The following is a 22,404-nucleotide window of genomic DNA, read 5'->3' as shown; positions in this document are numbered from 1 at the left end:
CCGCTGCGGGGAGGCCGTGCGGGGACCGCGGGGGCGGCGGCGGGAGGGGACGCGGGGCGCCAGTCCCTTTGTCCGGGGCCATGGGCGGGAACGGGGGGCGGGAATGAAGGGGCGGGAAGGCGCGCGGGGCGGGGGCGTGGCCCTGGGGGCGTGGCCTCGGTGGCGCGCCCACCGGCCGTTGGCGGGTTTTGAATTTAGCCCGCGGCAGTAGACGGCTCGCGATTGGCTGGCGCGCGGTCACGTGGGCGGGAGGGCCGCGAGCGCGGTCCGGCGCGGCGGGGCGGGCGCGCGGCCATATTGGATCGGTGCGGTGCCGGCGGAGGAGGAGGAGGCGGCGGCGGCGGTCGGTCCTTCTGTGCGTCCGCCTGTCCGTTTGTCCCCGCCCGGTCTCCGCCCCGCCGGTGTCCCCTCCGCGCTCCATGGCCGAACACACGCCGCGAACCCGCGGCCCAGCCGTCGCCGCGATGCCGCAGAGCCCGACGCGCATCTCCCGCCTGCAGGAGAAGGAGGAGCTGCGGCAGCTGAACGACCGCCTGGCCGTGTACATCGACAAAGTGCGGAGCCTGGAGACGGAGAACAGCGCGCTGCAGCTGCAAGTGACCCAGCGGGAGGAGGTGCGGGGCCGCGAGGTCACCGGGCTCAAGGCGATCTACGAGGCGGAGCTGGCGGACGCGCGGCGGGCGCTGGACGACACGGCGCGGGAGCGCGCAAAGCTGCAGATCGAGCTGGGCAAGCTGCGCGCCGAGCACGAGCAGCTGCTGGGCAGGTGGGCAGCGGGGAAAGGGCCGGGCAGCATCCCTGGGATGGGAGATGGAGATGGGGATGCGGGCGGAGCGGCGGCGGACGCACCCGCGGTGCCGCGCGCCCGTCCGTCCAGCGGGGGCTGCGGGGCCGGGAATGAATGAGGGAATGAATGAGGCACGGGCAGCGCTGCTGCTGCCGCTCCGCCCCGGCGGGAAGCGCCGGCCCCGAGCGCCGCCCCTGCCGGGTGCGAGTGCCCCGGTCCCCGCAGCATCCGCGGCCGCTCCGGTGCCCGTCGGGATGGCTCCGACCGCTCCAGGTGGAAAAAGGGGGAGGTTTTGGTTAGATAGGTTATCCAGGAATTCCTTACTGTGCGGGTGGCGAGGCGCTAGAACAGGTTGTACGGGGAGGCTGGCGCTTAAAAAATGAGTTGTAGTGCTCTGATTGCTTCCCGCAGTAAGACAGACCCTAAAGCCTGTAACTAAGGGAGGCTGGGGAGAGATTTCTGACAAGGGCACGGAGTGATAGGACAAGATGGGAATGGCTTTGAACTGAAGAAGGGTAGGTTTAGATGGGATATTTGAAAGAAATTCTTGTCTGTGAGAGAGGCGAGGCTCCGTCACAGGTTGCCCAGGGATGCTGTGGATGCCCCATCCCTGGAAGTGTTCCAGGCCAGGCTTGATGGAGCTCTGAATGGTCTGCTGTAGTCAGTGACATCTCTGCCTATTGGGACTAGACGGGCTTTAGAGTCCATTCCAGTCCTTTACCATTCTGTGATTCCGTTCACCACCCACTGCACGGACATGGAGCTGTCTTTAAGGCTCAGGCTGCTTCGGAATGAAAACCAGAACTTTTTCCTATTATTTTCTCGTAAGATGAAAATACTCACTAAGTAATACACGGGGCATACTTAAAACCAAAGGGAACTGTAATTTCTGTGTGCCTTCCTGGATGTTCGCATGTTACAAAATGTAGAATTTGTGTACACACATCCCCCAGATTGACGGCTTTAGGGCACAGTGCCAAGATCCCCCCTGTTGCATCGAACTGATTTAGAGGCACTGGATTTTGCTTGAGCGTTCGACTCGTTTCCGTTGTTTATTTGATTTCTTGTTTGTGTTTACCTTCAATTTGAGTTCTGTGTCTGCTGCAGTTTTAGGCATTCGCGCTTTAGTCTTGGAATCACAAGGTGTGTCAATGCTGGGAGGGGGAAAAAACCTCCAGTTGTTATTCTTCCTCTGCTACTGTGTCTTAAATGCCCTCTCAGTCCTGATTTTTCATGATGAAAAAGATACTTTGTGTGTAACCAGCATATTGATATTTTTGGGCGTCTGCAGACAGCTCTGATATCTTTTGGACTCTCTTATTTAAAAAACTAAACCCGTGAGCTTCTAAATTAGTAAGACTGGTTGTTCTTGAGGTTACCTCTTGGCACCTTATGAAGGTCTTAAATCAAAGTGGTTATTGACAGTGATAGGGAAAGCCAGGTGTAGCTGCAGACAGGCACCAACATTACTTGACTCCAAGGTCAAGCCAGGAATTTCTGTCTCTTAGTGATTTTATTGAGGAAGACGTAGTCTTGTGTTACCTTCTCACAAGACTCCGTGTGTGAGATTGGGATCTAAATGCAGTCTGTAGATTCCCTTTTTGTGGCTGGGACCAAGGCATTAATAATGTGGACATGGACATTTGCATATTCTGTCTTGCATTTGCCTGTGGTGGGGTACTTGGCAAAAACCTGATGTTTTGGTGGGGGCAGGGTGTTGATTGCCAAGAACTCCTGGATAGTTCAGTAGAACAAGCACTTAGTGCTGTTTGAGGCTCCTGGATTCTATTTATTTGTGGCTCTTTGGTGTTGTTTGGTGCCACACCTCATGGTGGGCGTGCAGTTCCCTAGTCGTCCTTTGAGTATTGTTAGATGGATATCTTGGGGATATCTAAGCTTATCTGTAATTCTATTTGCAAAGTCATAAAAAGGAGCAAAGGGGCTTTTCACTTGAACTGGAGCACACTCTCCCGCATGGCTACTTAAAGCTGTTAAGTCGCATTATAACTTGACAAAAAGTACTCTTAAAAGCACGTTGCACAAGTGCGAATAAGAGTACTGTAAAGATTTGCAAGGTAAGATGAGAATGTGTGCTCTCAACAGAATTTTCCTTGCTCTCTCTAAAAGCTGAACTGCAGTATGATGTGTACACTGGCTTTAGTTTAAATCTGTGTAGTAGTTTGGATTTAACAGAGCCAGTTGGGGGGAAGAAAAAAAGTTTGCTGACATGTGTGATTTGTGTGGTTTAGGTATTCTGGTAACTATGTAATAACACTCAAATTACTGATGTCTTTGGTTCCCTGCAGAGCCAGAGGAGATAAATGTGAGGAGAAATGGCTCTCAAGTTGTTCTGGGTCTGTGCAGGGAGCAAAGATGATTTGCCACTTCGTTGTCTGAAGCTGGGCAATAACATTCATGATCTAGCTGGCCTTCTTGCTATTTGAATATTTTTGCAGGCGTTATGCTTGTGCAACTCTGCTTTCTCTGGTTAGCACGGCATCCTTCTTAATTGCTTCATCCATTTTATTCCAGTCATCTTTCAGTCACCCTTTGAATTCGTGCCTCAAACTCAAGCTTCTAGTTACTCTCAAAGTACTGTAGGACTTCTCTTATTCTTTCCTTACAAAAATTAAAGACCCAGTCACCTGTTTGTTGGATTTGCTGAGTTCAGTGCCATCTATATGGTGTGATGCACTGAAAAGCTTGCTCTGTTCATACTTCAAATCCCTCAAGAAAAATTGCATTTGTTTCTTTAGCTGACACTCCTATATATAGCAGACTTGTTGCATCCTCTCTTTCTAGAATACTTGCCATGCAGTGGGTTCTGCTGTAGCTGAATATGAAGGTGTCCCTTGATACTTGAAATCTTTAAAGAACTAGGTGGGGAAGTGAGATTAAAAAAAACCAGCTTCCTTATTTATGCTCTGGGGAAGAGATGGGAAAGTGATACTCACAGTTGTGTAAGTAGGAAGCTTGTGATGGGCAGAATGGAGATAAGGAAAGAGAAATCTCTGTATATCACGACTTGGGGGGGAAAAAAACCCAAAAGATGTAATTTGAGTTTAGGTGTATAGAATTCTTGGAGAGCTCTTGGAAGGTGGAGAAGAGGAAGATCTCTTTTCCATATTTTGAGAAAGAATTGAGAGACACATACCAGTTTCACAGTATTTCCAATTTATTTTCTCATTTGTGTTTAGCCAAGACTTTACTGTACGCTTTGCCATTGGTGGTGGCTGTTGTGGAGACATGCCTCTACTGTCCTTTAAATAAATAGTGTAGTTAATTGTGACTGCTACAGTTTTGCAGTCGAGGGCTATGGAAGATGCCAGCAGTAGCTCCACAGAAAAAAAAATGTCTGTGCATGTTGATTTCCGGCTGCTGGACTTGCTCATCATGAACAATAAAGACGAAAGGAAGTAGTTGCCTGTACCTAGTGGGATCATGAAGTTTCAAAATGTGTGATGATACAATTAGCAACAAATTATTTTAAGGTAACAACTCCTGTTACTTTTAGGTGGAGTGCACGCTGTGAGATGCCCTGGCTGGGAGTTCAGATTGCTACAAATTTTCCCGAGAGAAGGGTTCAGTGGGCAAGGCATACAAATCACTGAAAGGTGTGATCCTTGGGCACTACATAATGCTATCATTTAAGCACCAGGTCCCAATTGCTCCATCACACCCTACAACACTGGATGAAGCTTCTGCTTTTGAGGGGAAATGTGTCATTTCATCATTTGCCGCACCAGGGAGAAGTGCTGAGCATAGATGGTGGGGGGGAAAAGGTCTCGAGTGTCACTGGAGCAATTAATTTAACAAGGGTGCACATTGTGGAGTTGGGCACAGCTGTGTCACCCAGCCCTGCTGCTCAGAGGCCGGGCTGGCTGCTGGGTTGTGTGGCTCTGCTGACGGGTCAGGTTTCAGCACAGTTTTCCGCCGGTGGAAGTGGTTTCCAAGATAAAGGAAATTTATTTCAAGGAATGTTTGTGATGGGGGCTTAGTTAAATGTACGGCAGGTCAAAAATCCCCGGCTGGACTTGTCAACGTTGTGGTTGGTCCCGTGTGAGGAAATTGTGTTTTTTAGGAGGCATAAGTTGGTGTTAACACTAGTTCATTTAGGAAACCCATTGTTTACTTTTGTCTTTGGCCCGCCGAGGTTTCCCTGTGGCAGTTTGCCAGTGCTGAGGGACATCTGCTCTCCTGGAAGAGGAGACAATGTGATTAAAGCAACTTCGAAGGAAATTGTGTGTTTTATTGGAGACGCTGGTGATCTTACTTTATTACCTTCAGGTGTTTTGTAGACTACAAGCATTAATAGCAAAAGTAATTCTGGCAAGGAACTAAACTTTAATTTTAAATATCAAAGTCATAATTTATCTGGCTGGCTGGCTTTGAATCTCCAGTTGGCCTTCTTTCCTATCTACACTCTGAAGTACATTTCTGCACTGAGGTTAGGCAATACAATAAATATCAGGAACAGCTTCCCATCAGCCTGTGGCTTGAATTACTGTGCAAGTGTGTGGCACTCTGCAGCTGGTACCCTGAGCAGCTACCATGTGGTGTTGGTGCAGGCAAAGATGTGACACCTGTTCCAGGGTTTTCCAGGGTGCATATGTGCTGTAAGGAGCAGGAGAGGAGCTGTGGAAAACAGGATGAGCTGAAATTTTTTGAGGCATATTTTTGTTATTTTATGTGATCTTGAAAAGTGAGGCAGAGATGGGAGTCTGAGGGACTCCAGAGCTTTAATCTGAAATCTGTCACTGTTTTTGGGTGCATACCATCGAGCACCCAGAGGGGAAGGATTGAGGAGATTAGCTTGTTGCAAAATAAATCAAGCCACTGAAATGTAGGAATTTGTGTTCTCAAGTAAGCATGTCTTCTGTGCAGTGTAGGACAGAAATATTTCGTCTCAAATACATGGACATGTAATGATGACAGGGTAACAGACGGTGGCTTGATATATGTTTATGTGTGTAGGTTCTGCTTAGAAATGGGGTCATGGGATTCACACAGATGACCATGAACTTCAGGGTGGATTTGTGACTCCAAGCAGGGTATGTGACCAGAGATGGTGTGGTGTTGGTTTCAAACAATGTTTCCATAAGATGGATGGCATGAGACAAGCTGAAATCACAGTACATATATTTATTTAAAGGAAAGCTCATCCAGTTACTATTAGTTTCATGTTGACTTCTATTAAAAAAATTGAATTCTCTTAGGTGCTTCTTATGTTAAGTCAGGTTCTTGCAGAGTACAGCCTTAGCGTTTTGTCTGTCGTAGGGGAAAAATGTGGGAAACTGACTGCTCGCTAAATTAAACAGAGAAATTGTGACTGTAGTTGAGGGGTTTTTTTATTATTTTCATATTTCTCTACGACTAGAGTAGAAAACCAGCCCATTGTGCTGTAAATGTGATTTTATATGGGTCTAAATATAGGTTGCATTATCAGGAATTACCACAAGTGTGTATCTATGTCATGACTTGGCTGAAAGCCAGTGCTTTTCGAGGAGGGTTTGATTAATGTTGGTAATGCTTAGCTTTGTGACCAGACTCTTAAGTAGCGGCAGAAAACTGTGGGTGGGATGTGGGAGGTGAGAAGAATCTGCTGTAGGGTGGTGGTATCCTGCACTTGGTCAGTGTCAAAGGAACTTTTGAATTAATCCTCCCCATGTCTGCCTGCTGACTGCTTGCCTTGCCATAAGGTGTATGGTTTGTCTGGCTGCAGATGGTCAGTTCAGTTTATTGAACAGCTAGAAGAAGATTTCTTAATGTTTTTTGTTTGATTTGGGTTGGTTTATTTTGTTTTGTTTCGGTTGTTTTGTATGGCTTTTCTATTAACTTAGCAAGAAGTTTAAAGAGATCATGGGAAATTCTAGGTTGTTGTTAACAGTTCCATGGATAAGAAGATCCATGCACTTTGAAGTCAAAAGAGAAAAAGACCAAGCTGCTTCTTTGAAAAAGATGCAAGTCAGCAATTACTTCTTTGCTTTTATTTTCCTTTCATGAGTCAGACTACTTGAAAAGGAGTACAGTTCTAGGTAATTTCTGAACACTGCGACAGGAAGGTGTTTGAGGTTTTTTCATTTGCTGTATTCAGATGTAGCTTTGGATCTTAGGGGAGGAAGAAGCCAGCTATTGTCAAGAGGCTGAAGTTCTTCCTGGTGAAAATTAGTGGGTGTAAGGGTGAAGTATGTGTTGTATACATTAGTGTTTGTTTTTATAAATGACTGAGGCTTTTCTGATCTTTTCTGTATTCCCTTTAGGGCTGGGATGACACTGCTGAGTTGCTGAGATTTCATCTGGCTTTCAGCATTTGAAGTGTTGAGCTCCAGTTTCTGTTTTCTCTCTGAGAATGTGTTCTGTTGAGCTGTCTCATAGACAGCTCATGTCACTAACAAGTAATAGTGCTTTATTTTAATTATCCACCCACCCACCACCCCCCCCGGCTGTGGCTTTAGTGTCATTAAATCATACTGTGGCTTCACAGACAGTCTTGTTGCAAACAAGCCAGAAGGGGCTGATCTAGCTGGTAATACTTTTTGTGGTGTAGGTACTACACTGGATTTTAATCATGTTGTTGTTGCTATCCATTTTATATACCCTTTTTTCTCTGCTGATGCATGGCAAGAATGCTCTTCTTAGCTGCCTTCCAGTCTGTAAATGCATTAAAAAGGTATTTGCATTAAAATAATTTAAAATCCAAGTAGTTTTAAGGTATCCACACGCTTCAGACAGTGGCATATTTTGGGGAATCTCCGTTTCAGAGTCCAGGATAATTTGGGGCAGACTGGGGAGCAGCACACTGTCTATAGCTCTGCAACTTTCTCATTTCAGGGTTTGACTTGGTAGGCTTGGTTTCAACATGGGAGAAGTAGTTCCTTCATATTTTGATTAAAGCTTTTCTTTTCCTAGCAGGGGTCAAACCAATGTCTGCTGTGGGCCCTTCTGCTTCTCAGTAGGGGTGGAGAGATTGGGTTTTTGTACCAGGGCAAGACACCTTCTCTTTCTTCATTTTTCCTCTTCTGCTGCACACTTTCCTTGCATGCTGAAGTTCCAGCAGGCCTGGGTGGAAGAGGAAGGACAGGACAGAACCTCTTGGGAATAATGCAGAGAGCTGGAAGCCAGGAGTGTCCGAACCCTAAATCCTGTGGTTTTCTCCGAGCTTTGCGGATCCAGCTGTGGGTCTGAGGAGCGAAATGCCACAAAGGAACTGAGGAGTGTTGAGCAGCTGAGTGCAGAAGAGAGTGTTTTTGTGTCTCAGGGGCTCCCAGCCTGCCCCTTTGATGCCACGGGACGGGGGGAGCAGGTGCTAATCCCACGGGATCGGGATTAGCAAGCGCTAAATCTGTTGCGTAAAGCCGGCCATGTGGTGCTGGAACCTCCAGACATGCATTCCATCCCTGCATCCCTCTGCGTGCATGCACCTCTCTTGAGCATGCTAGCTGCAGGTAATCTTGGGGAAAAAAAGGATCTTTTCAAGCTGAGGGTCTCTTCTTTTAAGATTGTGTTGATTTTGTGTCAGGTGTCATTTTGTCAAGAAGTGTTGCTCTTGTGTCTTGTAAGCTGTGCAGTGATTAAAAGGAGCCGTGGATGTATTCTGAATCTATCTGTATCCAATTTTAAGTCTTCTCAGCATTATGTTGTTATTTCTGCTTTTTTTTTTTTTTCCCAATCTGGAAAGAAAATCGTGAGAACTGACGAAGGATGTTTTAGCTGAGTATTATTGAGCCTAAATCTGTCCATTCCTTTAAAAAGTTCATAGTTCAGTTGAAACCATCTAGGACATCTGCATGCTACTGTCCTTGATAGACAAATGTGGGTATTCCAGGCAGAAAAAGAATGAGCTCCAAGCCTGAAGAACTTGTTACAAATTTAATGGCTGCTGGTGCCATCTAAGGACAAGAAGCATTTTGATTCATGGATATGGGTTTCCTTTCTTTTGATAGTAGCCTGTGACAGCATTGTTTGTGAATAATAAACTTATGTTTATGTGACATTACTTTTTTCGTGTTTGATTTCTCTGTTTGAATATGCTGGCTTAGGAAATAAACACCTAGAAAATGCTTGACTGCTTGTCTAGACACAAAAGCTAATTTGAAGGTAATTTGAAAACCTTCTGTGCTTGCCTTCATAAAGAAATCACATCACCTCTGCACCAGTGTAATTTCTGTGATGGCAGATATTGTTGTACAGACAAGATTCGGGTCTGTTTCTTTAGGTCTGTGGAACTTTGTTATTTTCGAAAGGTGCTGCAAAGCCCAGTAAATTTAGCTAACACAAAATATTTTTGACAGGTGTTTCTCAAGTTCAAGATTCAGATTGCTTTGTTAGTCAGCAGTCGATTTCAGGGGCATTTCTAGGTTTTCCTGCAACCACTTTCTCTGGTTTGTTCCAGCTATGCAAAAAAGGAATCTGACCTCAATGGAGCCCAAGTCAAACTTCGTGAGTTTGAAGCAGCCCTAAATTCTAAAGAAGCTGCACTGGCCACAGCACTTGGTGATAAGAAAAGTCTGGAGGGAGAAATTGAAGATTTGAAAGATCAAGTTAGAGAGGTGAGAAGATGAAACATTTATCCATCAGTCTCTGTTAGCAAGTTGATGTGGTTTTCTATATTATGAGCTGCCAATCTGATAAAATATAACTTTGTAACTACCAAAAAAACAAGGCTGAAAACTTGTCATCTGGTCACAGCTAGAACAAGTCATGATTCACTTTCAACATTAGAAACGTGTTGAATAGGTTTCTGAGTCCAGTACTGTTGAGTTTTATTCATAATGTGAATGGTGGAAGAGACAGCTCTTAAAATTGCAGATGCTAGAATTACAAGGGATGTTATTTGGGGGGAAGAAAACAGGTCAAAACTCAAAGTACACTTGACACTTTTCAGAAGTGTTTTTGGCGGGGCAGATTGACTTCACAAGAACAGATAACTGACAAATAAGTTTCTCTCTGTCTTCCTTTTTGGTTCTGACTGTGGTTCTCCATGTTCTAATGGAACAGTGAGGCAGAAAAACCTCTTGTCCTGGTTTTGTTAGCCTTTTGATTTGTGATCTTGAGCAGCACCACCTCAAGGGGATGAGATGTAGAGAGCAGGAAACTTGGTGTTTTCCGTGCATTAAAAATTGATTTGTAAGGAAAACTATTAAGTAGTAATTTTAATGCTAGTTAATAATGTGAAATATATAGAAATCACTTGTATAAACAACTGCAAAAGTGTGTCTGTGATATGTAATATTACTGGGGTAAATATTGGGATTTGATTGTGAAGTTAAACCTTAATGTGTAGTCAGCTGTAGTTCTGTGAGGCTCTGGCCATTGTGTGAGTTCTGCTGCCTAATAGTTGTTTGTTTTATTTCTTAAAGCTTGAAGCTTCTTTAGCTGCTGCCAAGGACCAGCTTATAAACGAAACCTTGCAGAAGGTGGACCTTGAAAACCGTTGTCAGAGTCTCCTTGAGGACCTGGAATTCCGTAAAAATATGTATGAGGAGGTAAATTTAGCCTCAAGAATTAACATTTCTAAAGAGAATAAGACAACTGGGGTGTCATTCTACAATAGGAAAATAATTCAGGTTGGAAGGTACCTGTGCAAGTTGTCTGAACTCCTACTCTGAGTAGAGTTTACCTCTATTCTAGCATGAAGATTTCTAGAACCTCCTTTTTCTAGGAAAAGTAATTTTAACTCTGAATTCTTGTGGTAAAATAACTTAATGTGTCATGTTGTTTCATCTTAAATTCTGATCATGGTATGCAATGCACATGTCTTTTCTTATTAAGGAGAAAGTAGGTTAGTAATTTTTCCACATAATCCCGTAATAAGAAATAAAGTGGAGGGAGACTCAAACAGATGCTCTGGACCTGGCGATGTTTTTAATTTCAAACCTTTGTAATAGGATGCTTTTGAATAATGGAAACAAAAGTGGATGAACAGTTGTCTTTTAGAACTTTTTCTTGCCACCCTCCCTTTGTCCTGTGGCCCTTGAGACTTTCCAGGAGGAACCTTAGGGCAGTAACAAATGTACTTGATGTTCTGCCTTTTGTTCCATGTGGGTTTTTTTCCTTGCTTGGAATATTTTCAGCTTTGTTTTATGTTTTTGGAGTCCTTTTCTTTCCAGAGAAAGCACGGGCAAGCACACAAGTTAATGGGAAAAGTTGGGGTGGCTGTTATTTCACAGTAGTTTGATTTTGTTGAAGCCCAGAAAAGATACCTGAAGAAAGGAGGGATGTATTTCTGAAATATAATGATGATGAGGTGTATTTGTTGAAAGTTCAGACAACTCTCAGAAAAAAAAATGCTGATGGTATCCTAGCTCTTACTTTAATTAAGTGGCTATTGCAAAAAAAGACTGAGGAGATTGACACTAAACTTTTAGTAGAAACCAGATAATCTGACACCAGAACCTGCATTAGTCTCCACTCAGCAGGGGTAGCCTTCTGAAATTTTTGCCCTGTATTTGCTGAGTGTTGCCACGTTTTCCCGGTTGTCACAGGAAATCAATGAGACAAGAAGGAAGCACGAAACTCGCCTGGTGGAGGTGGATTCTGGGCGTCAGATTGAGTACGAGCACAAGCTGGCCCAGGCCCTCCACGAAATCAGGGAGCAGCACGATGCACAAGTGAAGCTGTACAAAGAGGAGCTGCAAGAGACCTACCATTCCAAGGTGAGAACGTGTTTTCACACAGCTGTTTGATGTGCTCTGGTTTTGTTTTGCTTAGTGGCATAATTGCTGGCAGCTCGGAGGGGTTTATTAGGGAGCTGGGTTTGAAGTTAGCCTGTGTTTGGGCACGGATTTGCATTTTCACCTCTGGCTTTGGGAGCAGGGTTAATCCTCATCAGGTGTAATAATAGAAGGGAAAGAAGCACTGTGTGAAGGTGATCTGGTGGGGGAAAAGTGATTAATGCTGGGATTACTATGAATTCAAGGAAAGTTCATGTGTTTTTAAGCATGATAGTGAACAATGGTCAATAAGGCGTCCCATGTTTTGTATAAAAATTCGTAATGGGGCTTGCTGAGAAGACAAGATAGAGTCCTCTGACCCTGTCATGGGGAAGTTTTGCAATGCCCAGTAACTTCTGTTTTTCACTCATCTAGGCAAAAAGCTGAAATCAGTTACACTTCATCATTTCCTTCCTCTGCTGTTGTTTAGCATTTATGTCAGGAGGCACCCTGATGTCTCAACTGAACCTGGTTTCTGTGGCTCTACTTGTTGCAGTTAGTATTTTTTAAAAGCAAGGTGGGATGTTACAGCAGAAAAGTTCATACAAACTGAATTTATTGGCATTGGTTTTGGTCTTTTCAATCTGCTTATTTCCAGGCCTTCAATCTGGCTTGGAAAAGATTATTTAAAATACAATCTAGCAAAAAAGTGCAACCTCTCATTGCTTTCTTGGTCTTTTCTATGCTTTTCTGTATTTTTGGAAGCTTAGTTTAAAAAAACTAAACTAGATTGCTTTGCATCATCATCAACAAGTTCAGTAAATCTATGGTGCAACTCAAGTGTGTGTGGTAGTGTTCAGCAGGAGTTATTTTAATTACTTTATAAAGGTAAAACTATTCAAAATTGAAGTGATAGAATGAAGCAGTAGTGGCTTAGGGCACTGGTACTGGTACGAATTTGCTTATATTGCCTGAAAGTTAACAATTGCCTCTTTTAGTGAACTGGAAATTTCAATTTAGCTTCTTCAGTTTAAGTGTATTAAATAAACTTTGGCCAGCATGAAAACTGAACTTAGCAGTTCAATTTCAGTAACGTCCACAAGGGAAAGTTCTGATCCTCAAGTAAATATTCAGGGAATTGGAATTCCAGGCAGGGCACTTCTAACGTGGCAACCCAGGCACCGCATTTTAGCCCCGAAGGAAGAAAAGTTCGGGTGCTTTGGAGCCGCGGAGAGGAACTGGGTGGCTTGTCGTGGCCTGCGGGTTTTTCAGTGATGCATTTCGTGCTTCTGGTGGGAGTTTTTGTTCGAAGCTGAAGCGCTGCCTTTGGTGCCCCGCAGCTGGAGAGTGCCCGCATGTCATCGGAGCTGAGCAGCTCCGCCGCCAACACCATCCGGGAGCAGCTGAACGAGAGCCACATGCGCATCGAGAGCCTCTCCTCGCACATCGCCAGCCTCCAGAAAGAGGTAACCAGCCGGCCCCCTCGGTCCTGCCCTCTGCAGCTGTTGGTTTTTGTATTAAAGGGCTTTTCTTTCCCTTACAAGTTGTTGGTTTTTTTCTGTTAAAGGTCGGTCTTGCCCTTCACTTCAGCCTCGCGGGTGGGGTTTGTCCTCTCTCCCACTGCTCTGTGCTGTTTCAAATTCCTGAGTGACCCCTTTTGACAAGCTTAATTTTCTTTTCTCTAAGTGTAGCTACAGAGCTAGTTTGAAACAGGGTGCTGTTAACTGGCTTTTGTGAAAATTTTTGTGGATAGGTGAGGCAATTTTGGACAAATGTGTATTAAATGTTCTTGGCACTCTGAGCGGCTTAGTGGTGACTGGAACAGCCGAGTGTAGAATTCTACAAAGCAACATTCAAAGCCAGAACCGGAATTTGCAGTCTCTTTTCATCCTAGATCCAGTTTGCATCTGGACATCTAAAACAAACCAAAAGCAGTGATGTGATGTTGCCCAGATTAGGAGTGTGAGACTGAGTAAAAGTATCAAATAACTGTCCTTGAGCATTTATAGGGCAGGATCTTGAGCAGAAATTGGTTTTTCCTAGGTCACAGAGGGCATAGATCACACCCAGAGCAGTATGACACAATGTATAGACAAGTAATATGTTCACTCTTGGCCTATTAGTAACATTGTGTGCACTGCAGTGGGAAATCCAAAGTGAAAATTGGAAGTGTTAGGAGTTGGTTCTGCAGTAAGCTTTTGTAACTGGCTTGAAAATGCAACAAAATATTTAAACCCTTTTAGGAACATAAAATGCTAGTGCTATTTGATCCTTCCTGTGATACATTTTGAATTTTATTCCTCCTGTACAGTAGACTCTAGTAGGAAATCAAAATTCTATGCATTTCAAGTGGAAAATATAAATGCAGGGGACATTATTTCCTAATTTTCCAAATAAATTTCCAGATACTAGTAAGAGTCTTCCTAGTTTTCCTTTTATCTAGACAAGTTAGTTTCTGGAAAAGATCAGGTGGCACAATGAATGTGCATGAGGTTCCACAGGAATTGGATGGAAAGTTTTGGCCACCTAGATCTTATTTCTGCCTTTAGATTACCTCATCTTCTGGAGGTTCAGTCAGCAGGATTTTTAAGTTAATTGCCTCTGTTCTGTTCCTTCAGGAGTGACAGCTTGGTTCAGAGGACTTGCTTCTGAACTGGCAGAAGTGTTTATTGCTAACTTCAGGGCAATCAGCTTCACAGAAAATCAACTTTTTTTTGTAGTTTTGACCAAGATTTTCCACCAAAGAAATCATTTTGCTGTGGTTTTGGTTGGTTTTTTGGAGGTTTTTTTTGTAGCATTAGTAGCAATCCAGTAAACTTTTGTTTTCCACTTTACTAGCACTTTTTTGGAAATTTCTTGTCCCTGGTGCTGGTCTAGTTTGAGTTGCCAGCACTGAGCTGTGTTGTAGACTCCACTATGATCTTCCATGTGACACAAAACTCCATTTATTAAATTCTGCCTCTTAGCATTAACAACCAGTTACACTGGTCCCCTGTGTCAGACATGTAGACTCCCTTCTCTCTTTGTCTTTGGAATATGTGGTGACTTCCTAAATTTGGGTACATGCATAGCAGACTTTGTGATTATGGAGCATTGGTTCCTGTCCTGTGCCCCTTAATTAAAAAAAAAAAAATTAAATCTCAAGAGACAGAAGAAAGCATGCTTATGAAAAATAAACCCTAAAGCTGCCATCATTTTGGGCTCTCTTTGATAAGCATTCCATTCTGGCTGTTTTAAGATCTGCTGGCTTGATGGAATTTTTGAAGCAGAAGATAAATCAGATTTCTTCAAGGAATCCTTATCACCATACTCTGAGCAAGCCTTGGAGGCCTTAGGGATAGGCAGGCAGGTTTTCACTGACAACAACCCCTATTCCTTTAGGCGAGCTGCCTCCCAAAATTCAGAATTAGCAGCACCAAGCCAAACCCCAAAGGAGACATCTGGAAACTACAGAGCACTTAAACACCTCCAGAGGTGGCAACTCCTCCACCTGCCTCCCTGGGTAGCCCATTCCAATATCTGACCACCCTTTTGTCCAGCCTAAACCTCCCCTGGTGCAGCTTAAGACTGTGTTACTGTGCCCTGTCCAGCACGTGTTAAACAGTTAAACTCTTAAGCTCAATTTTTCTTTCTCAAGTAAATTCAAGTACAGCAGCATATTTTCAGACCTCAGAAAAACAGACCAAAGTAGTTGTTTTTCCAAGGATGTTGCAAGTTTCACTGGAATTTAGGTGTTTACGTCTTGCAGTAGGTGAGGTGGAGAGCAGGAATTTGAACACGGATGAGTTTGAACCGAGAAAAAGAGGAGGACATAACTTCTGTGTTTTGAATTCCCTGTTGCCTGAACAGCAGAGCACGTGAAGGCTTGGATGGGCTTTCCTTTGCTCCATCACTGATGTTTTCAATGCTTTTTCTCTAGTCTAGAGCGTGGCAGGACAGAGCACAGGACCTGGAGAACAGCTTGGCCCAGGAACAGGAAAAGTGCCGCAAAATGCTGACAGAGAAGGAGAAGGAAATTGCAGAGATAAGAAATCAGATTCAGGAGCAGCTGTCTGACTATGAGCAACTCCTGGATGTTAAACTGGCACTTGACATGGAGATCAATGCATACCGGAAATTGCTGGAGGGTGAAGAGGAGAGGTAGGAAAGGACATGGCAACAAGGTGGTGTCTCTGTTATCTCTGTACTTTTCTGATCTTTTTCTCTGTTAAAAAGCAGTTTTTAGTGGTGCTTGACTGTTTTCCAAGGCACTGCTTTTGCCCCCTCCTGTCTGACACGGTTCTAAGTCACCATGAGACCAAGCACACTGATTGTCAGACCCGTTCTCAAGGCAGCAAACAGCACTTTTTAAAATTTATTTATTTTTTTTTAAGATCCAGCACAGAAGAAGTAATGAATTGTCATTTGTATGCCTGTCTGGTGCCATGGTTAATGTTCTTCAAAATTAATTGCAGGGTTAATTAATTGTTACCTAAATTTCTCTAAGTATAGAATAATTTTAATAAATTATAGCCATTGTGATTGCTCAGCTCATCAGCCAGCTGCATTTTCCACATCAGGCTTCAGAGTTCTTCCAATACTGAGAATTTTCACCTCTGTCACAACTGTCATTTAAAGCAGTTTGATTCTTTGCTGTATTCTGAGCTGCTCACTGCTGATTCCTCTCAACTGTGGAGATGAAACACCCAAAGGTTTTATGCCACTGTGTTTTTGCATTAATTTCCCACAGTGGCTTGAGTCCCCCTAGGGTTTTTGTTTCTTTTTAGTCTTTGACAAATGCACAGAAATGCTTTTATGCTCTTAATGTAGTAGTCCATTAGTATTCTGTGCTCCAGGAACATTAATCGGCTGTTTGACAATGTTTTATTCACCTCTTAAGTACTTAAGCCTTCACTTCTTCATGTAACATGCTTTGTTTACTGTGTTGCTGTGTAAATCTGTGGGAAGAAGGGGCGATGGAAGCAAGTTAATTTAAAAGAAAAGATGGGAAAAGTAAAACCAAATCATGGAAGCATTCAGGCTGGAAAAGATTTGAGTCCAGCTGTTGACCCAGCAGTGCCATGGTCAGCACTAAACCATGTCCCCAAGTACCACATCCACATGTGTTTCCAGCACTTCCAGGGATGGTGATTCCACCACTTCCCTGAGCAAAGCCTGGCTGCCTTTTCAGTGAAGAAATCCCTCCCGATACCCAGTGCACACCATCCCTGACCCAGCTTGAGCTGTCTCCTCTCTCTCTGTCCCGCGTTCCCTGCGAGCAGAGCCCGACCCCCAGCTCGCTTCACCCTCCCGCCAGGAAGTTGTGGACAGCAAGGAGGTCCTTCCCTGAGCCTCCTTTTCTCTGACATGATGTGTGTGTGTGTTCTTTCTCCCTTCCCCACTCCAGGCTGAAGCTGTCCCCCAGCCCTTCCTCCCGGGTGACCGTGTCTCGTGCCTCGTCCAGCCGCAGCGTCCGCACGGCCGGCGGCAAGAGGAAGAGGATCGACGTGGAGGAGTCTGAAGCCAGCAGCAGCGTGACCATCTCCCACTCTGCCTCTGCCACGGGCAACGTGTCCATCGAGGAGATAGACGTGGATGGGAAGTTCATCCGCCTGAAGAACACCTCTGAGCAGGTTTGGAAACGCCCCACGCGTGTCGCGAGTTGAGGCGTCCTCGGGCTTTGTGCTGACCTCGTGGCGTTAAGGAACGGGTGTGTCTCAAAGAAAGCTCTCACACACTGTTTTGGGTTGATGGCGACTTTTTCCCAAGGATTTTCTGTGTTTTTCTTTCACTGCAAGGTCCACCAAATCGTTACCTCACACTTCTGCGTTCTGCCTTGCAAGTAACGCACCTGTAAAACTTCACAGGTGGCATTGCTCCTGACAAATACTGCAAGCGGACACCAGGCTGCTTCAGAAGCTTTTTCAGCACTTCCTCTGCCTTAAAAAGGCCCAAAAGTAACATACACAGATGCAGAATCAAGGTCTAGATGAAATTAACTGCCAATGTCCCTTGTATCTGCATAGAGCTTTCCTAAATCATAGGTTTTCTTCTTCCTTGGCTGCACCCACAACTTTATGAGCCCTCAGTTCCCATGCCAAAGCCACTCTTAGAGTGGCTACTGAGCTTATTTGATTCTTGAATAGGCTGGAATTCATATTCGAGGGGTACACATATCTACACAAATGAAGGACCCTTTGATAAATAATAATCACAGCTTTTCCTTACATTGTTTTCTAAACGATGCTGTAACATACAGTACATTTCCCTCCTTTATCTTCACTGAAAGGCAGCTCATCATGATGATTTAGGTGACAAGGACTGGCCTGGTTCCAAATGTCCCAGTCCCCTCTAATCGTGAGGATATGGACAGGCTCCTCCAGACTGTGATAATGTGGGTTGTAATTACCTGTAATTACCACACCTGGGGAGCAGTGGTTTCATTTAGTGAATTCAAGAAACCTTGACATGTCTCTTGGTCTAGACGCTTCAGTGTGTGGATGACTCAATTTAACCAGGTCAAAGATGAATTCTAGTGAGTCAGAACCTGCCTTTTTTTGAGTTGTTTTTTTTTTTTTTTTTCTTGAGCTCCCTCCTGGCACACACATAGATTTTTCCCCCAACCTTTTATTTAGTTTTTTACTTATTTAATTGTTTCGTAAGCAAGGAGAAGCATCAGTTTTACTTCCAGTAACCATGGGTGGTTCATGTTTTCAGCACTTTTATAGAGGATCTAGATTTGAGTGATTCCCTGTAGTGCAGTGTAATAAACTTGGGGAATATTCACGAGTGTTTGGACAGTTTAAATAAATGGATTTTAAAAATTTATAAAATCTCTCTAAATATGGTATGTTTTGGTGCAATGACAAAACTGAATGTCAGCATCCATGGAAATATATAAGACTGTTTATTTTGGATAATTTTAACTGACAGTGGCAACCGTTGAATGATCAGAAACTATGTTGGTTGTAGAGTTTAAAAAATGCTTACACTTGTTTTGAATTTGAAAAATACCTACACTTGTTTTGAATCAATTATTCCATAAAGATGATTTGTATATGATTTGTTAATGCTTTTCAAGTGGCTGATAGGAAAAAAAGATAACATGGAGTATGTGGTGGCAGGTGTGCATACATAAAAATATATCAAGAATACTCACAGCAATATTTTGTTTTTTAGGAAGCCTGCTTGCCATTCTGTGCTTCAAAAAACCATAAACATTTGTAAGGGGATTTTAATATTAAATACATATTACTAATACGTATTTCTCTGGACCAACTGATAACAAAACTGATGCAAATCATAAACATTAGTTAAGTTAACATCAGAACTCAAAAGCAGGATATATTAACCTTTAGTTTCAAATAAGAGGTAAGATAAATTTGCCTAATATTATTCTAATTCCATGCTGAAGATAAGTGGTAATAAACCCTTTCACTTAAGTTTTATGTGTGTCACAGCCTAAAAGATAAAACATACTACATGCATAGCAGAAAACGAATACTGGTGGAAATTTTTTTTTTTTATCTCCCTTTTCTTAGGATCAACCAATGGGAGGCTGGGAAATGATCCGAAAAATAGGAGACACTTCTGCAAGTTACAGATATACCTCAAGATATGTACTAAAGGCAGGCCAGACTGTTACAGTAAGTTTTCAAGTTTCAGCTGCTCACTTGAAATGGACTTCAGGCCAACTTCTGTGGGTCAGAATTCACAAGGTTTTTTCAGTTTTGCCCTTCTTGTGTACATGTTCAGGAAATTATCACCTGTGTTTGTGTTGGGCATTCATTGTGTAAATTGCTGGGGCAATTAATACAGAGAGATGTTATTCAGAACATTCTGTATGAAGCAGTAATTTTCACTATGTACAGGTGAAAATTTTACATCATATTACATATTCTGAAGTCCTTGCATTAAAAACACACGTGTTTTATTGTACAAAATTTTGGAAGATACTTGTTTTTTCTCACTGGAAGAGATTCATAGTGTCACTTAAATGAAATACATTACCTGAATCAGCAGTTTGGAAATGTTTTAAGACTGGCAAAAAATGTTCCTGTGTGACTTCTTGTTGTCAGATCTGGGCTGCAAATGCTGGAGTTACTGCAAGCCCTCCCACTGACCTCATCTGGAAGAACCAGAATTCCTGGGGCACCGGTGAAGATGTGAAAGTTGTGCTGAAAAATTCTCAGGGAGAGGTAAAGCAGCTCAGATCTGTGTGAGCTTTTTCTGTGCTGGCATCACCTACAAAGATTTTTTGGTTTTGGTTTTTTTGTTTGTTTGGTTTTTTTTGTTTGTTTGGGTTTTTTTTATTCTATATAGAGTGTAAATAGTAAAAAAATTACTTGTTCAGAGACCTCTCTCATGCCAGGAGCTGGGCAGTGCTTTAGAACATGCTTTGAAAAGAAAGTTTTGGTAAACTCTTCAGTGATTTGTCTTCTAAACTAGTTTACCCTAAGCCTGTGTGCTTATGAGGAGTGGGGAATCCCACAGTGAAATCCACATGAAGCAATGAGGGGTTAATTCAGGTGAGGTGTGATTTAAAACTTGGGATGAGACAGTTACTGTGACACGCTGCAGTTGACAGAAAATACTTAAATATTTATGAAAAAAGCAGATTTTGGAAGAACCAGATGAGTGTTTTGTGAGAAACACTCCTTTATAATCATTAAGAAACTTAAGTTGTGTATACTCAGCAGTACCTGAAAAGTATACAAACAAAATTAATAAAGGTAGTTTCCCCAGCAGCTAGAGATGTCATTTCTCAAAGTCTTAAGGAGGCGAGCAACAGGAGATTTTTTTTTTTTTTAAGAGTTCAAGTCTTAAAAATGTCTTGCAGGAGGTTGCTCAGAGAAGCACTGTGTTCAGAACAACAGCACGTAAAGGGGTAGATGAGGAAGTTGAGGAAGAATCAGCTGAACCTCTGGATGAGGAAGACATTTACCGCCAGCAGGTATTTTCTTCTAGGGTTAACAAGGTTATTTGCATCGAAAATACAGAGATATAAGTAATGAATTATTTTTTTAAAAAATTTAAAAATAAGGTCTGGATATTATTTTTTTTTTAATCAGTAATTATTGAAAGCGTGGAGCTGTGTCTTACTGAAACCAGTGTAAAAATATTGCCTAATATATCCTTTTGCAGAGAAGTACATTTTTTTAAAGTTTTAAGATGTTGTTTTTTTTCCTCTAAACTCTGTTCCTCCTAAGATTTCCCCCCCCATGCCAATTGTTTCTAGTAAAGCTTGGCTTAGCCAGGTAAATTTACTGTAAGTTTTGAGAATTTAAATCTCTCGTTATCTCTGTTCACATATTTTCTCTGATAGACAAGATTTGAGATTTGAAAACTCTTTGAGGGAAAATGTCCCTGGCATGCTGAAAAAATGAAGTTCTGAAAACCAAAAAGAAAGGAGTGTGTTATTAGATTTATTATATAAAACCTCTCAAGGTTCTTCTGTATGCTCCCTCATTCAAATATGGTAACTGTTTGTATTTTTCTGATACCGGTCCTCTTATTACTCCTCAATAGGAAAGGACATGTAACATTCTTTTAATTCCAGGATAAAACAGGTTGTACAGCTTTGCTGACTCTTGTTTGTACCATGCCAGGCCAGTTCTTTAATATATTAAAAAGTATATAGTATAAAAACTAATAAATACTTAATATATACTCATTAAAAAGTATATACAACAAAACACAGTAGATTCTTTTGAGTAGGAAAAAAATTTCCTTCTGGGTTTTGGGTTTTTTCTGGGTTTTTTGGGGTTGTTTTTTTTTTTTTTTTTTTTGGTTTTAAATGGTTCTCCCTGTTCATAATAGGCAGAGCAAAGGGCATCCAACAGAAACTGTGTGGTCATGTGAAATTCCAGCCCCTCCAGGCTCCTCCAGCCGTGGTAATCCCTGCCTGCAGAACAGAGCCTTCTGAGAAGCACAACGTTCTTTTCCTGTCTGTGAATTTTTAAAGCTGCGAGTCTGATGGCCTTAAATCTCCTTTTGCCACTGAAAAGAAAAGGAAAAAAAAAAAGGAAGTTTTGTCACAAGCATCTCGACTCCTCGCAGGACGTGAGGTGGTGGCTCCTGGCAAGGAGAATTGAGAATTGATGCTCCTGTCTCTCTCAGATTTAAACGCCAGTCGTCTCTCTTCATTGAAACCTTGCTGGAGTAGGAATATTCCAGTGTGTTTTGGGGATCGATTTTTCTTAGATTATACCACTCTAGACTAGTTGCTACAACCTCTTTGTATTTTAGGTGCTGTTGGGGATTGGTTTAGAGTTCTTAATTCTGGAAGAGGATTCATGTTACACCCTGTAGCTGTGTTGTTAAGATAGTGTTACCAGCTTAAATTTTCTTATGTGGTTTTTTTCTAACAAATTAGAAAGCTGTTTTAATATGGATTGCCTTACTTGTTTACACTTTTTAGTAACAAAACAAAGTCTCTAGAGGTCTAGTCTACATTTGTATGGGAAACAGTTGTAATTTTGCCAATGTTGAAAATTTTTCTGTCCTTTTCACATTATTCCAATGTCTGAAAAACATTTAATAAAGTATCCCTGTGCAGAAGAGTGAAGTTTTTGGAATTCGTTTCTTCCTAGAACTGAGCTAAAAGTTTCTTCCTAGAACTGAAGGTGAATGAATGTTGAATCCTTGAAATTGGTGGGCTTTGAAGCTGAAGAAACATCCATTAAATGGAGCACTGGCTTTTGAGATACAAAGATTTCTTCTGAATAATAACTGATATTGCTTCACACTTGGAAAATTAATTCTTTAGAGCTTTATTCACACTCTGTTGCATTTATGCTCATCTTTGCTCATGGTTCTGTTCTGTTCTTACAGGACTGGCTTTTAGTGCATCATGCAAGTACCAGGCTAAGCAGTTTGGGCAAGCACAATAACATAAAGAGAAATTTAGAAGTGCTGTGAAGTAGATACCTTTAACATAGCCTGAATGCATTGTTTTAAATGCATGGCCAGAACTCTGGAAGTTGA

At 42.6% G+C, this 22,404-nt stretch overlaps 1 protein-coding gene across 1 annotated transcript; it reads left to right on the top strand.

Moving 5' to 3' along the window:
- Positions 1-268: 268 nt before the first annotated feature.
- LMNB1 (lamin B1) lies at positions 269-21,980 on the top strand. Its single transcript, XM_014883843.2, has 11 exons — positions 269-766; positions 9,180-9,336; positions 10,147-10,272; positions 11,272-11,442; positions 12,780-12,905; positions 15,359-15,579; positions 16,826-17,051; positions 18,960-19,064; positions 19,497-19,616; positions 20,258-20,371; positions 21,238-21,980. Exons 1-11 carry the CDS (start codon positions 420-422, stop codon positions 21,277-21,279), a joined length of 1,755 nt encoding a protein of 584 aa, XP_014739329.1. The 5' UTR covers positions 269-419; the 3' UTR covers positions 21,280-21,980.
- The last annotated feature ends 424 nt before the right edge of the window (positions 21,981-22,404 follow it).

The sequence above is a fragment of the Sturnus vulgaris genome, chromosome Z (assembly GCF_052056855.1).
Source record: "Sturnus vulgaris isolate bStuVul1 chromosome Z, bStuVul1.hap1, whole genome shotgun sequence".
Taxonomy (NCBI): domain Eukaryota; kingdom Metazoa; phylum Chordata; class Aves; order Passeriformes; family Sturnidae; genus Sturnus; species Sturnus vulgaris.
Note: the sequence above shows the minus strand (reverse complement) of the source record. Positions and strands in the feature narration are given on the sequence as shown.